Here is a 14,654-nt window from a genome sequence, read left to right on the forward strand (position 1 = left end):
CAACTCCATTGCTTCAATACTTACTGTGAGTGATTCTATTAGGGTTCCGTTCATTAATAGCGGAGTTTCGAGGTAGGTACCAGATAGAGGTACCAGATAGAGATAGGTACCAGATCCATTATTGAAGTTGATTAAAAATAAAAATGCCTCTTCTCATCAAACATTTATTTAAAAAACAGCTTAAATTATAAGTTCCCAAACTTTTTAATCTATAGACTCCTAGCTATATTTTAGCTAATACCTCGTTATCCATCTTACGAAGCGGCACTAGAAGAGGCCAAATATTTATTTCCCATTTCAAAGAGATTTTAGTAATGTCACGTTTACTATGAATTTTAGGTTCCAGAAAATTAGTACGACGACGAGCGGCAGCGAACAAACTGAGGAGGAATGTTAGGTACAATTGCGTCAGAGAGCGAGCGAAGCGAGCGCCGCGGCACCAGCAGCAGGAGAAGCGCTAGGGCTTTATTAAGTTAGGAAGTAATGTACTCTGTTAATTTACGGGGAACAAGGGCTACATTTTTTCGATTTAGAAGCCAATGTAGTTTTTTCGCGTATACAAAATTTGCAGGTCTTTGTCGACTCTAAGGAAGCGATGTTGACTACTTTGTGTGTCTGGCTCGTAAAGCGCAAAACACACACAGGAGGGGTGCAGGTCAAGAGTGGGTCGGGCGGGCTTATTTCCATGGCTGTATATGTACAACATTACACCGCGGGGCCAGCTCCCGACCCGCACCAGTCCTGTGTGTGTTTTGCGGTACTATTAAAGCCGGTCCTGTAGCGGGCGGTCCAGCAGCCATCGCAGTGCGTGCGCCAGCGCCTCCGGCTCGTCGCAGCGCAGCTTGTGGCACGCGCGGCCGCGGGGCGAGGCACTGCGACACGAAACCAACGATTAAACCACACCCGATGGTCGCTAGCTTGGGGCCATCCATGTACGTCACACCAATCTTGACCATTGGGTAACCCCCTTGTAATCTGCAATTATTTTGCTACTGTTTCACAAACCGCATGACCCCCTCCTCTCCCCCTTAATGTGTGACGTATTTTATGGATGACCCCTTTCATAACCATACGCTGAAAGTTCGATTTACGTATGTAGCCAAGCTAAGATAATTTTTTGCTTTTCTTGTGCAGTGTAATAAAAATTAAATAATATTTAAAAAAACGGGCGAGTGGGAGCCGGACTCGCGCACCGAGGGTCCCGTAGTGTATCTACGAGTAATAACCCAGTGTTAGCAGAGCCTCTCTTAAGCAAAATGTACATTTACGTACGTACGTAAGCTGCGTAGAATCATTTTAGACGGTTAATGACTTGGACATGTTGCGGTTTGAATCTCATGTAATCCAAAAAAAAAATCGTTTAAATAAATCTAAGAATTCCCACGTGATTTAGAGTTTTGCAGTAGGGGTGAATTCACCGGCGCATACATATACTCATAACTAAACTGTGTTACTATTTTATTTAAACAGTGTTTTAAGCTTACCTTTGGTTGCGATGATAATTCTTCTCGAATGCAGTTCGCAGAGCAGGCGCCGGCGGCAGGGCTCGCTGATGGTGGGCGGGCTGGGCGCGGGAGGCGGTATCGGGGCTTCGCTTGAGCGCCGATACAGGCGCGGGGGCAGCCTGATCGACCAACAAAAAAGTATATGCATAAAAAATATTTTGTATTTTCGAAAAAAAATTTTTTTTCAGTTTCACGACATAGTTAATTAGCAGGGTTCAAAGTTAACCGAAATAAAAAAAGCACGATGTAGATGAGAAAAGTCAGAAAGATACGTTGTTTGAATTAGGTACCATGAATTGAATACCCACAGTCAATAAAAATTATAGCCAGTAAAAACTTTTTTCCTCTTCCTTTTTTGGTCAAAAAGTTACGAAATATTTCCTGGTGATGGATGTTTGGAAGTGGTAAAACCAGCTTGGAGCGTACTCTGGCTCGTGTCTGAGGCATCCGGCTTTCTCGTTGCGTAACTGCGCGCGCGCCGCGTCAGGATATCCTCCGGAAGGTGCGCTATGCCATGGAGATTGTCTTTGTGTTCAAGCTTTATGGGTAAACAAACAGCTGTTACGTTACAAGCAAATCTGTCTGCGTTATTGGTTAACGCTGTAACGTGGAAAATGGCAATTTTCGAGAAAAGAAAAACATGTTTCTCCTGTCATTATCATCATTATCGTCACACGTAAAAAAAAGATTTGCTAACAGTAACCTAACCTAACAAAAAAAAATGTTGCTCGTAACATAACTTGAGTGACTACAAAACTAAGACCTACTAGTAGCTAAAAGTTAGGTGATGTCTTACAAAATCAGTTTTGCAATATTAACATTATTTTTTGGTTTCTAATTAGTTGGACCCCGGACCTAAAGTATGGAAAATGTGGTTTCAGTTAAATTATTCTGAGATTTTGATATGTTATAGATCTCAAAGATTGAGATAGACTCTGTTCCTGAGTCCTTTCAGACTTTAGTTTAGTTTTTTAGAGAATTTTGTTCAGGACTTTGAAATATATAACATATAAAAATCTCAGGGTATTTAAAATCCTGGATCCCCCGGTCCTCACTTGAGGACATAAAAAAAATGAACTTTACTTGATTGATTTTGGGTTCAAATTGTGAAAACAGAAATTTTATGTCGGGCCCCAGGAGGTTAACTGAAACCACATTTTTCATACTTTAGGTCCAGGGCCCTTTTGGCTAAACGTCAAGTAGGTAGCCTAACTAGTTTAGCTATCCTTTATACTTAAAACTGCAGTATAAAATTAAAGAAAAATTACAATAAAAGAATAATAATAATACAGGGATGTATGGGGTCCCTTAGTTACAAAACTAAACACTAACTATGCCTACGTTCAGTGGAAGTGTAGAATGCTTCCACCGTCATAAAAAAAAAGATTCTGCAATATACATTTCAAGTAACCATTAAGCTTTTGGATTCCGAAGGCCAGCTCACGCCTGCCGCCACTTAGATCACATGTTGGGAATAGGTCTCTCTCATAGACTTCCAGTTGCTGCAGTTGGAAGTGGCCTGCATTCACCATGATCCTGCGACTGAAGTTGTATGTGGGATGTCTATGGCTAAGAGTGGACGTCTTATGGCTGATATGATAATGATGATGATGACAAGGGAAAATTTTCTATCCGCGAAAATTGCTATTTTCATCATCATCTCAGCCGTAGGACGCCCACTGTTGGACTGGACATAGGCCTCCCCCATAGACCTCTAGTCACTTCGGTTGGCAGCGGCCTGCGTCCACCGTGAACCTGTGGCTTTAACCAGGTCATCCGTCCATCTCGTTGGTGGACGTCCTAAGTACGCTGCGCTTGCCAATCCGCGGTCTCAATCCCAACGGACATCTGTTTCGTGCTATCTGCCCTTGCTTTCAATCAGGCTATTCGCATATGTCGGTGATTGTTGGCGTTCTAAGGGGGAGCTTTGTCCCCAGCTGGAACTTTCGGGTGATGATGATGATGATGATGATGTCGGTGACTCTTGTTCTTCTACGTATCTCCTCATTCATTGCTATTTTACGCGTTACAAAATGACATTGGTTTTTGGAGTCTTTTTGTATTTTTATTTCAACTCCAAATGTTGCTACTTTTACGCTTAAGTGACTGAATAAGAAACAAACAAGCTGAGATATGTGGTGCATAGGAGAAATTTGTGTCTGTACTCCTGTCCAGTGGTAGTGTAGCGGTATAGCACGCAGCACGGAATGCTGAGGACCTGGGTTCGATTCCCATTCGATTCGGTTTTTCTGTGCATCTATCTGTGTTTCAGGGCACGAACTCGGGACCCAAAGCTTCGTACTGGCCCGTCTGGTCGTCACTTACGTGAATCATTTATAAACGCATATATCCTCATATTGCGCCAGCAAATAAATGAGCGTTATCCAATCGCGTGCGCGTGCACATCCGCGCCGTTCACTTCGACGCTCAATTGTTTATCCTCATGCGACGCACTTGATGTAATTGGGACAATTTAGCGCGACAAGATTACCTACCACGCTTAGAGACGTCAATCAGCATTCCAACATGAGTCCGAATCGAAGTAAAAGGTACGATTTTTCTAAAGGTGCTGGTTGATAAACTTGATAATTTCCTTGTAACAGAAAATACAGCATTCGTCTTTTTGAGGGTTCCGTACCCAAAGGGTAAAAACGGGATCCTATTACTTACTAAGACTCTGCTGTCCGTCCGTCCGTCTGTCACCAGGCTATATCTCGAACCGTTTTTAATTAATCGAACTGAACAGCGAACAGAGCCAAGCATGGAGCCAAAAATTACTACAAATTCACATCAACATTCTAACGCTTTTAGTAATGTTCGTCAAAAAAATGATTATTCATGATGTCGGATGGATGTTCGGCAAAAATCTCAAAGCAAATTTAATGTTACTTCGCATGAATGTTTGCTAAAACGCTCCTGTGACGCTCCTGCAATGTAACATTCGCTAAAATGCTCATTATAAGTGAATGTTCAAGTTTATCACCTTTAAGAGAACAAGTTGTATCCTCTGCAGCAAAGTCCGTGCTCGGTGTTTGTTTGCCGTTGCACTTGAGTTATGGATAGTTCTTACTAAAATATGGACTTACGGTTCATTGAACCCAGAGTACCCAGGTCCAGGCCCGGTGTCCTGGATAGTGATGACTCTGGGAGTCAGCGCGGAGACGATGATACCCACCGGGATGAGGGACACGAGCAGGTGCAAGAGGCCCTTCCACGGGTTCGCCCTAGAACAGGGGGAGCAATTAAGAAAAGGAAAATTTTTATTAATTTATGTGGCAAAATTTGTCACAGCAAAAATACGTTAGGACAATTAAGTAGAAGATAATCATACGTATTAAAAATAATGAAAAGAAACCCTACGTGACCTATAGTGCCAAAAGACGCAAATAAAGGCACACTGAGCATGGCAAGCCGCAGCGCTGGTTTTCAAGTGTGTCTCATTTACTAATAGAAACGATTTTATTACCTATCCTCGCACAGCATCGCTCTGGTGGAAACAATAAATAAATATTTGGTTCAGTTAGGTCAGAACTGTGACCACAACAACGCACGAGCCGAGCGAGCGAAGCGAGCGTGCTGCGTCAGCGGCCGGCGATTGCTAGAAATGACTAGATTATGAAAAAAATATTTATAAAAATATCGGAGCAATAAATAAAACAGATTTGTACCTACGTACGATATTTTAATTTTCGACATTGAAATATGTTGAAATTTATAACTTAGATATAATAATATTTTAATCACTCGATATTTCAATCTTAGATATTTTAACCATAGGTATAAACTTTCGATATTGCGATACAATCGATATTTTTGAACATCGACATTTTACCCGTAGGTATTTTTATTTTCGATATTCAAATATGTAACCTCTCGCATAGCTCTGGTTGAAACACAGCCTATAGCAAATGAACGGATAGACTGGCCAGCGAAAGCTGTCCACGCGTTTTTTATGAAACTTTAATCTGGTATCATTTTTGAGACTGTCAAAATTGTCATATTGTCATTCTAGCCCGCCTTAGATAATTTTGATACTTCTGCTATAAGAAGTTAATAAATATTTTTTTGTTTAATTCAACCTCCTACCATCCTCAAAATGCAAAATGTTATAAGATTATGTTAGAATTAAAATGTTTGAAGATATATTCAATGCCAATCTGGTCAAAATGGTCCAAAAATTGATGCGTCTGGACTGTACGTAAATGGGACTCGTAAAGTGCATCATCAACTTTCACACATTACTACATGAATTTTGATGCAGCTTGAAGAGCGAGTATAATTTAATATCTGAGAAATTTAAATAATTTCTAAGTATCAACATCGTTTAATCAGTGTATAGCGAGTGTTGTCAGCCTTATTTGTTTTTAATTTGCCGCGGTTTTTCGTGGACAGCTTTCGCTGGCCAGAGTCTACCATTTTGTGTCAAAAAGTTGGCAATTTTAAATCCTGGAATGTTTAAAGACGGTCACCGTGTCCGGTGATACTTACCTAAATATTAGATTCTAACTAACACTAATATTTCTGACACTGGAACCTAACGTCGAAGTTGTGGCGTATGCCATCAATCTCGATTTAATTCAGCAGGGGTCTACAACGACCCGGAAGTCAGATGTTGTTTGTTTGTCCATCACTCACAATGCAAGGCGGGTCAAGTGATGCTAAGTGGACGGTTAAATAACATGCGCCCGCGCATAGGCGCGTCGCGGCGGACAGTAATACGACAAGATCTATCACATCGACCAGACCACTCTGACCTATTGCTAGAGAAGCATTTATAATGGAGGTTTCTGATGCTACGGGTCACAATTTGATGGTTACATGATGATGGCTGGGTAATAATGCGGTTCTTTCGGTTGTCCAAAAGTAATTGATGGTATGCAAAGTTTAGAATGTCGAAATTTTACTGTGATGTTTTATTTACGTACTAGACTTAGACTAGACTGCAATCAAGCTGTAAGGTTGGTTGTGAACATGTAGTAAATAATTTGTAGTCGTTATTTGGGGGCGGATTGTTAATCGCGTCCGCGGGAGAAACCCACCACAACCCTGCACGTGTCCCCTGGGTGGTGCTAAACGAGTGACAAACATTAAGGCGATATACAAATAGGCAAAGATGACGATAGATATGTTTATAAGCCTATTTTAAATGTATGCCATACGATTAAATAAATAGTCGTTATTTGACTGTGTTACCACTAAGTTTACATTGTGCCTTGCTCTTCCGGGTAAGGATCTCCGACAAGTAACACGAAATCAAACCCCTCTGTGTGTCTCTTGTCTGTACCCTCTGGGCAAAGATGAATAGAAAGTGTTGATTAAGGTATTTCTAACCTATTTATGTAATGATACCAAACCCTACTCTATTAAGGAGAAATGGGTGATTTACGATTACTTCGGGAGTCGGGACATAGGTACATTAATTATATTTTAACATTAGAACATTCTGAGAAGAAACTCTACTCGGAATTTCGGTCTTTGTGTAAAGAGTAGTCACGTTGTAATAAAACACAGCCCAAATAACACTGCCCAAGCTCAAGCAGTTTCCTTATAAAAAGTCTAACATTACGAATCTAGAGTTATTCAGGTCCATTCTTTTGCTTCATGTCTCGACTCGACTTTTATTAATTCGTTTTTCAAATGTTCTTCGAACGTTTGAATAACATTTGAATTCTTTGTGGCATACAAATTTTTTTTTGTGGAAAAGGGGAAAACGAGCAAACGGATCGCCTGATAGTAAGGGATTACTGCCGTCCATGGACACCTGCAACACCAGAAGAGTCACAAGTGCGTTGCCGCCTTTTAAGTAGGATTCCGCTCTTTTCTTGAAAGCTCGAAGGGGGATACTACAGGCGATAGTTCATTCCAGTTTTGCTGTGCGAGGCAGGAAATTACTGGAAAAACGCACAGGATACGACTAATTAAAAGTTCATTAATTTATTATTAAAAGTTTATTAACTTTGCATCATATTTCAGCGTTCGCCACGCGTTCGCCTTTAGCTGCTCGTAGCTCAGCAATGTGGGCGGCTGTCGTTGCTAATTTTTCACATCCGACCACGTAACTTTGGCAGCTGGACCTGGTATGTGCCACGACTGGGTCAAACCAAGTCCGGTTTATTACCTGGCAGACCACGCGGTGCCGATGAATCACTTTCCGACGACATACCTCATTTTGATGGACTTGGTTTAACTTGCGGAAGGTGAAAGTGTCGTAATCCGGTAAGGAAAATAACATGAGCTTAAAACGACCGAGTTTGATGAAATTATTCTGATAAACAGTTTCTGGAGCGTTATGCAATAAAACTATGAAATGCTTTCTTTCGCTACTGGTGTCACTAGAAAAAGTTTATCAATCCCCATTTGGAACCATTATAATTTGAATTTGAAGAAATATTGCTAACCACTAAGGACGGAACTAAGGCTAAAACCGGCCAAGAGTGTGTCGGACACGCCCAAAATAGGGTTCCGTAGCCATTACAAAAAAATAAGTAATATTTTTCTAAGGATTTCGTATTTTACTTATACTGAATCTTCCAAGTTTAGGTACATTTTATACCTTAGGCTGCTATTTACTCTTAAACTACTAATAATTCTCAAGCAAACTTGGCCGTTATAGTTTTCCTTGAAAGTTTGATATACTTACTACCATTCTGAATTTTTTCAAAAGTTTCCACCCACCAAGTTTAGATTTTAGAGGGGGACCGTCGATTTTAACGAAAATTTGCACTTTAAAGTTGAATATTTTGCAAAAAAATCACTGAATCGAAAAATCGTTTTAGCAACCCCTAATGATTTTTAAAAGACGACCCATTCACGATAACTCCGCACTAAGATGAGAAAAAAAAAAAACCTCCCCCGCTTTACGTCTATGGAGGCACACTAAAAAAAAATTTTTTTTGAAATTTTTATAATACCATTTTGTTGGCGTAGTTTACATGTATATTCGTACAATATTACAGCTTTCTAGCATTGATAATCCCTGAGCAAAGCCACGGACGGACGGACAGACAGACAGACATGGCGAATTTATAAGGGTTCCGTTTTTGCCATTTTGGCTCCGAAACCCTTAAAATGAAGATGACCTTCTGTACCGACCGATCAATGTTAAGCTTCCTGCGCCAATAACCAAAGTACTCGTATCACTTAAACACAGCCCAGTATTTATGTACCTAGACGATATTATATTCACTAAACACACTAACTATGCAGCAGACACATGGCATCGACAGTGAAAGGATATCGCTGGCGCCACAGAAAGCACGCATATCGAGACAGTAATTACCTCTTTACTTTCCATTGCTAAATTTGTTTATTTGAACTCGGCTGTAAAATGGCTGGAAAAGATCGCCGGTTGGAAAGTAGATTGGGAAATAATGTCAAAGGTTGAAGTTTTGGTGGAGTTACAGTGACAGTGCACTTTGGATATGGGTGGCAGTTGGTTGCTAAGTTGTTATGTAACAGAACGGTGGAACGGTGGGATATAGAATGATGATATGCTTTCTGTCGATTAAAGATAGTTCTGTCAATAAGAACGGCCGAATAAATATGATATTGGAAAACTAAGAGATGATTGTAATCTGTGATCAGGGACAAATTTTTCTCCTTCAGTAGGTGATGTCGATCACGTTGAAGTAGCATACAATGAACTGTTTTTTCTCTGTAACGTAACATGTATTGTATCGACTACTTTTAGGTTTAAACATCAATTGAAATTAATTAAACGATGAGATAATTCCAACAAGGAATCACTTGAATAAATTTTTGGCTGAACTCCTGATCATCGATTAAAAGTTATCGTGTTTTATTTATGCTAACTAAAGACTAATCAACAAATAATTCTTCACAATCTTTAACACCTCAATTCCCTTACCGTTTCTTAACAAAGGTCTCTTTTTCATCATTGAATTCCAGTCCAAACTCTTCATCATCCCCTCCAAAGCCTGGTTTATCCTTGAAAGCATCAGGTTTCTTGTACAGTCCCCCCGCCGGGACCTCTACGGGGACGGTCGAGGTCGGCCGGGACTCTAAGCCAGGAGTTGGGCGCCATTTGCTTTTCGCGCGCGTCAAAATGGCGTCTTCGAATTTGTAGGGGAATTTTTCATGAGTTTTTGGCTTGTGAATTAGTTTGTGTTCGTCCTTGTGTGAACTGTAATGGAAAATTAGTTGAATAACGTACCATGTTTTATTTTTAAACAAGCAGTTACCCGCGACTCCGTCCGCGCAAAATTCGTTTATCGTTATCCCGCGGGAACTATTCGATGGGATGAAAACTATCCTATGTCGTTTTCCGGGACTCAAACTATGTGTATACCTAATTTCATCTAAATTAGACGTGATGAAGTAACAAAAAAAAAAACAAACAGACTTTCAAACTTTCGCGCTTATAATATTATGTAGTAAAATGTTTAATTCATGTTGTATAGAAGTAATTACCAGCTATTTCACCATGGTTAAAATTTGTTATCGTTAGTTAAGACAGTTAAGAATAAATACGTATGGTTTCGATTTATCTGTACTTAATTTCGATGGCTTAAATCGAAAAGTGTTTTCTAAATTAAAAATCAAAGAAACGCATGAACTTATATACCTACAACATAGTGTTCAAAATTATATACTTCTACATTACTCACCCAATAAAAGCAGATGGTGGTTTCTTAAGCGGTGAGAAAGCGTCGAAACTCGGCTTGGTTGGCAGCGGGACCGTCCCAAAACTATCCTCATCAAAAAAGTCTCCCAAATGCACACTTGGCTTGAACTCCTGACTATCATTCCCGGGTTTCTCTATCACCGGTTCTTCCTTAGACTCTGTTTTATTACCATCTTTATTCAAAGTTTCAGAATAACTGGTCCCTGTTTTCCAGGAGTCGAGAGTTTTGGATTGGGTGCCATTGCTGCTGCTGTTGAATCGGATTGGGTAGAGAGTGGTGATGTTGTCAGTCTCTTCTTGGGTTTCGGTGACCTCGTGGCATGATGTACTAGTGATGATTAGGACCGTCCATATTATGAACTGGGAATAATTAAATTGTTAATAGAAAGCGTAGTGTTGGTAGGCAAGGTTGATGGGGTAGGCGGTCAAGGTCAAGGCTTAGGCCTGGACATTAATAACTGCCAAAAACAGGAATTTAAAAACTGAAAACAAATTATACTTAAGTAAATTAAAAACAGGATTAGCATTCATTCACGGTAGGATAGAATAATAGACCATGAGTAGGTTAATCAATTAAATAGGTAGGGCCGGTGCCGCTGCAGACTCTGCGGAATGCCTCAAGCGACGCAAATATGTAGGCATCAGTAGTACATCAGGCTATATTTTTGAGCCGTTTGGGGTAGAAACCATGGGTCCTTGGGGTTTGAGTGCATCTAATATTTTTAAATTACTATCGTCCAAATTAATTGCGGCTTCGGGTGACCAGAGGGCTGGCTTTTTCTTAGCACAAAGAATAAGCATTGCCATACAGCGCGGTAATGCTGCCAGCCTTCTGGGCACCTTACCACCTGGCAGCGATTTTGGGCAACTTTTTTATTTATAAGTTTAGTTTATTATGTAGTTTTAGTTAAGTACCTTATGCTATCTATTATCGCTTTTCACAGCAACTTCGTCTTCTAAGAATTCGTGTATTGCTATCCTGCGGGAACTATGCAATTTTCCTGGAAAAACTATCTGACCTTCCCAGAGTGGAAAACAATTTGAGTGTGAAGAGCTAACAGACAGAGTCAGGTACTTTAGCATTTTTTTTTAAATTAGTACCATGCCTCTTTCATAAAGGACCCCGGACCTAAATCATGAAAAATGTGGTTTTAGTTAAATATTATCCCATGGGCGTACCAGGGGGGGGGGGCAAGGAGGGGCAGCTGCCCCCCTGGATTTTGTTTACCTCCCTACTAACTATATCTACTGTTGTCGATAATTATGTTTCTTTTATTTTTCTGTGAATCTATGTTTCAGTTTGTATTTTCGAGTACAGTATAGATCGCTTTTAAAGCACTGCTGTGGAGTTTAAACTGGATTCTTGACAGCGCAATGGTAAAGGGCGGGGGTCAAAGCTCGGTGAACTGTCAATAAGCCTCAGAAGCTCAGGGAAAGGGAAAGCTCAACAACAAACAGATAAGTATACAAAATGTGAGAGCTTTTTGTGATAAGCTGAAAACTTTTAATTTAATCGATCATTGTTTAGGGATCGATCTGACTTCTTATTGATTTTGATTTGCCATGTTGAAATTATTTTGTATTCGAAACTAGTTGTTCTCCGCGGCTGCGCCCCCGCTTCTTTTTTCCTTTTGTTTCTCACAAACCTTGTCCTGAGAATAACGAACACCAATAAAAAGATTATCCAATTTGGCACCGTCGTTCGGAAGTTACTTATGCGCGTATGATATACATTTCGGTGATTATTTTTTTCATTCAGCAAAGCAACTGGTACAAATGTAATAGTTCACGCGGGAAAAGCTACAGGTAGAAGCTAGTAAAACATCAAAGCTAACCAACATAGAAAGTAGAAAAACTTTGAAACGACATTGTCATTTTAAAGTTCAATATCTCAAATATGGCCGAACCGATTTTTATCAAACGTACTTAGTAGTTACAGGAACCATTTCAAGGGAACTCGCTTTTACGCAGAAAACCGCATCGATTTTTTGATATTTGTGAGATAAATACAGACAGACAAAAAAGGTCACGACACGAGTGAGCAAAGCAAAGTAATTGCTTATATAGTTCGGTTTAAAGAAATTTATTACTCTCAAAAGAAATTTACATTTCACTTAATGAGAAATCATGCATGTTAGTAGTGAACGTTATTGATTTATTACAATACATTATACATTACATCACATTAGTGTTGTTAATTCAACACAAGAAAATCATGGAGAAAGAATAAATAAATCTAGTTAGGCCTTTTTGCTGGCTGTACTTGTCGTTATTTGTACTTACATTTTCGTTCAGTATACATATTATGTAAGCAAGTGCAAGATTTTACCCATACTAATTCTGTGCCCACATTAAATTAAAATCACGCACATAGTTCATTTAAATATATTATGGACCTCCGCAAAGTAGGTAATGCCTGATTCAATAAATTAGACAAACATATAATGGCGTAAAACTTATAACACCCCTCTTTTTGTATTGGAGGTTAAACATGACATAGTGATATTTTGCTTTGACCAGTTTCTCGGCTGCTTCGTTACATTCTAAGATCCGGAAATGAAGCATAATTTCTAACAACCAAATATACTGGAAAAGTTAGCTCATAACGACGTACGCGTCCGTCTGCATCAAGTGCATTGGGCAAAACCTGAACGCGCAGGAATGCGCCAGCGCAGCGACTTACTGATTTGGGTGAAAGTGGACTCGGGTTGCGCAACGTGTGCGCGGCTCCGTTGTCTAACGTCAAGCTCCGGTTAGCTACTAAGAATTGCGAAAATTGAAGTTCGTATCGTACCGTCCCTTTCACTCTCGTAAATATTAGCGTCAGCGGGACTGCAAGATACGAAGTTACAATTATGCACTTTGTAACAGGGCCTGGGCGACTCCAAAATTCGCATCATACTGTCCTTCTTAGTCTTCTTTTAAGTACTATTGAAGTGAACGGGACGGTGCAATACGAAGTTCCAATTTAGAACTTCGTAGTAAGCCGGCTTACGTTTTTGTTTCTGGTCTAAACTGGGATGCTACGATTATGACTAAACTACACATTTCCCGTGGCTTCGCATGCTTAACCCAAAGATCAATTGAATTGAAATACCGGAATTTTACTAAATTCTCAATAATTAAAATATGGCTTCACTGACGCCGTCGATTATTGCGCCAATGTCAAAGTTGATGAAGACGTACAGAATTTTAGGTAGAAGATTAATCGCGTTATGTGTATACATACAGAAGTGTGAAATTCGGTTAAAAGGGTCGTGTATGTACTCGAATATAGTAGTGATGCTGTAGTTTGCATGATTTTTTTGTTGGTCTGCCACACCGTCGTATGACTGTCTTGAATTAGTTAATACCTAATAATAATAATAATAAATAAATAAATATCACGGGACAATTCACACCGATTGACCTAGTCCCAAAGTAAGCTTAGCAAAGCTTGTGTTATGGGTACTAAGCAATCAATTCATATTAATCACCCAAGACCCGAGAACAAACATTCGTTTTTTTTATATAAAACGAGGGGAAAACGAGCAGACGGGTCGCCTGATGGAGAGCGATCACCGTCGCCCATGGACACCCGCAACACGAGGGGAATCACAGGTGCGTTGCCGACCCTTACGTATTTTTACGACGTAGTATATTATATTTTTTGACGTATTTTTCATACAAATATCTGCCCCGACACGGGAGACGGGACCTAAGGTTAGGCTGACCACCCTCTGCCAAATATTGTTCGAGGGTCACCTTGCTCAGCGTGCATCGGCTTAAACCTACTCTACCCCACATTTACTTTGAAGACGTTTCATAGTAACTTGTGCTTCAAATACCTGGTCCGTTTAGCACAGCAAAAACTGCGACTCTGCTTTCCTCGCCAATTCTCATGCACCGTATCTACCAGCGTATCTCTCAGCGACCGTATCTTGTCATCATTGAACTTCAAATCTCGCCGTTAAATGGACACGCGCACGCGTTTAAGGTTATTGGAATACTAGTTGATCATGTTATAAGAAAGATTACAGCGCTGCGGAAGTTCTCCACCAGTCAACCTGTGTTCTACATGGGTTCCTTTGTGTGGATGTTTCATTTGATGAGATTAAATTAAGATTGTTTTTTTGGAATCTTTTTGTGTTTATTATTTCAATTCCAAATTTTTACTTTTACGGTCATCCCGTAAAACCTAAATTGAAAATACAAACTGAAATATAGATGCACAGAAAAACCAGAAAAATAAGACCAGCACTGGGAATCGAACCCAGGTTCTCGGCATTCCGTGCCACGTGCTATACCGCTACACCAGCGGTATAGCACGCGGCACGGAATGCCGAGGACCTGGATTCGATTCCCAGTGCTGGTCTTTTTTTTCTGGTTTTTCTGTGCATCTATATTTCAGTTTGTATTTTCAATTTTGAGATTAAATTAAAATAAAAAAAGGAGCTACGGATTAGCCCGAAACAAGTTGAGCAAAACTCGATTTGAGACGTGAGTTATCCGGTGCAATATCATTT

At 40.0% G+C, this 14,654-nt stretch overlaps 1 protein-coding gene across 2 annotated transcripts in view; it reads right to left on the reverse strand.

Annotated features, from left to right (window-relative positions):
* Positions 1-552: 552 nt before the first annotated feature.
* The window catches only part of LOC141429823 (uncharacterized), a 30,614-nt gene continuing 16,512 nt past the window's right edge, over positions 553-14,654 (reverse strand). For both annotated transcript variants that reach the window (XM_074090385.1, XM_074090384.1), the window contains exons 2-6: positions 10,133-10,509; positions 9,373-9,648; positions 4,592-4,729; positions 1,485-1,624; positions 553-872 (exon numbers count right to left, since the gene is read on the reverse strand). In XM_074090385.1, the coding sequence (XP_073946486.1) occupies positions 706-872; positions 1,485-1,624; positions 4,592-4,729; positions 9,373-9,648; positions 10,133-10,509 (1,098 nt within the window). In that variant the 3' untranslated portion in view covers positions 553-705. The remainder of the gene's footprint in view (positions 873-1,484; positions 1,625-4,591; positions 4,730-9,372; positions 9,649-10,132; positions 10,510-14,654) is intronic.

This window comes from Choristoneura fumiferana, chromosome 7 (assembly GCF_025370935.1).
Source record: "Choristoneura fumiferana chromosome 7, NRCan_CFum_1, whole genome shotgun sequence".
Taxonomy (NCBI): Eukaryota; Metazoa; Arthropoda; class Insecta; order Lepidoptera; family Tortricidae; genus Choristoneura; species Choristoneura fumiferana.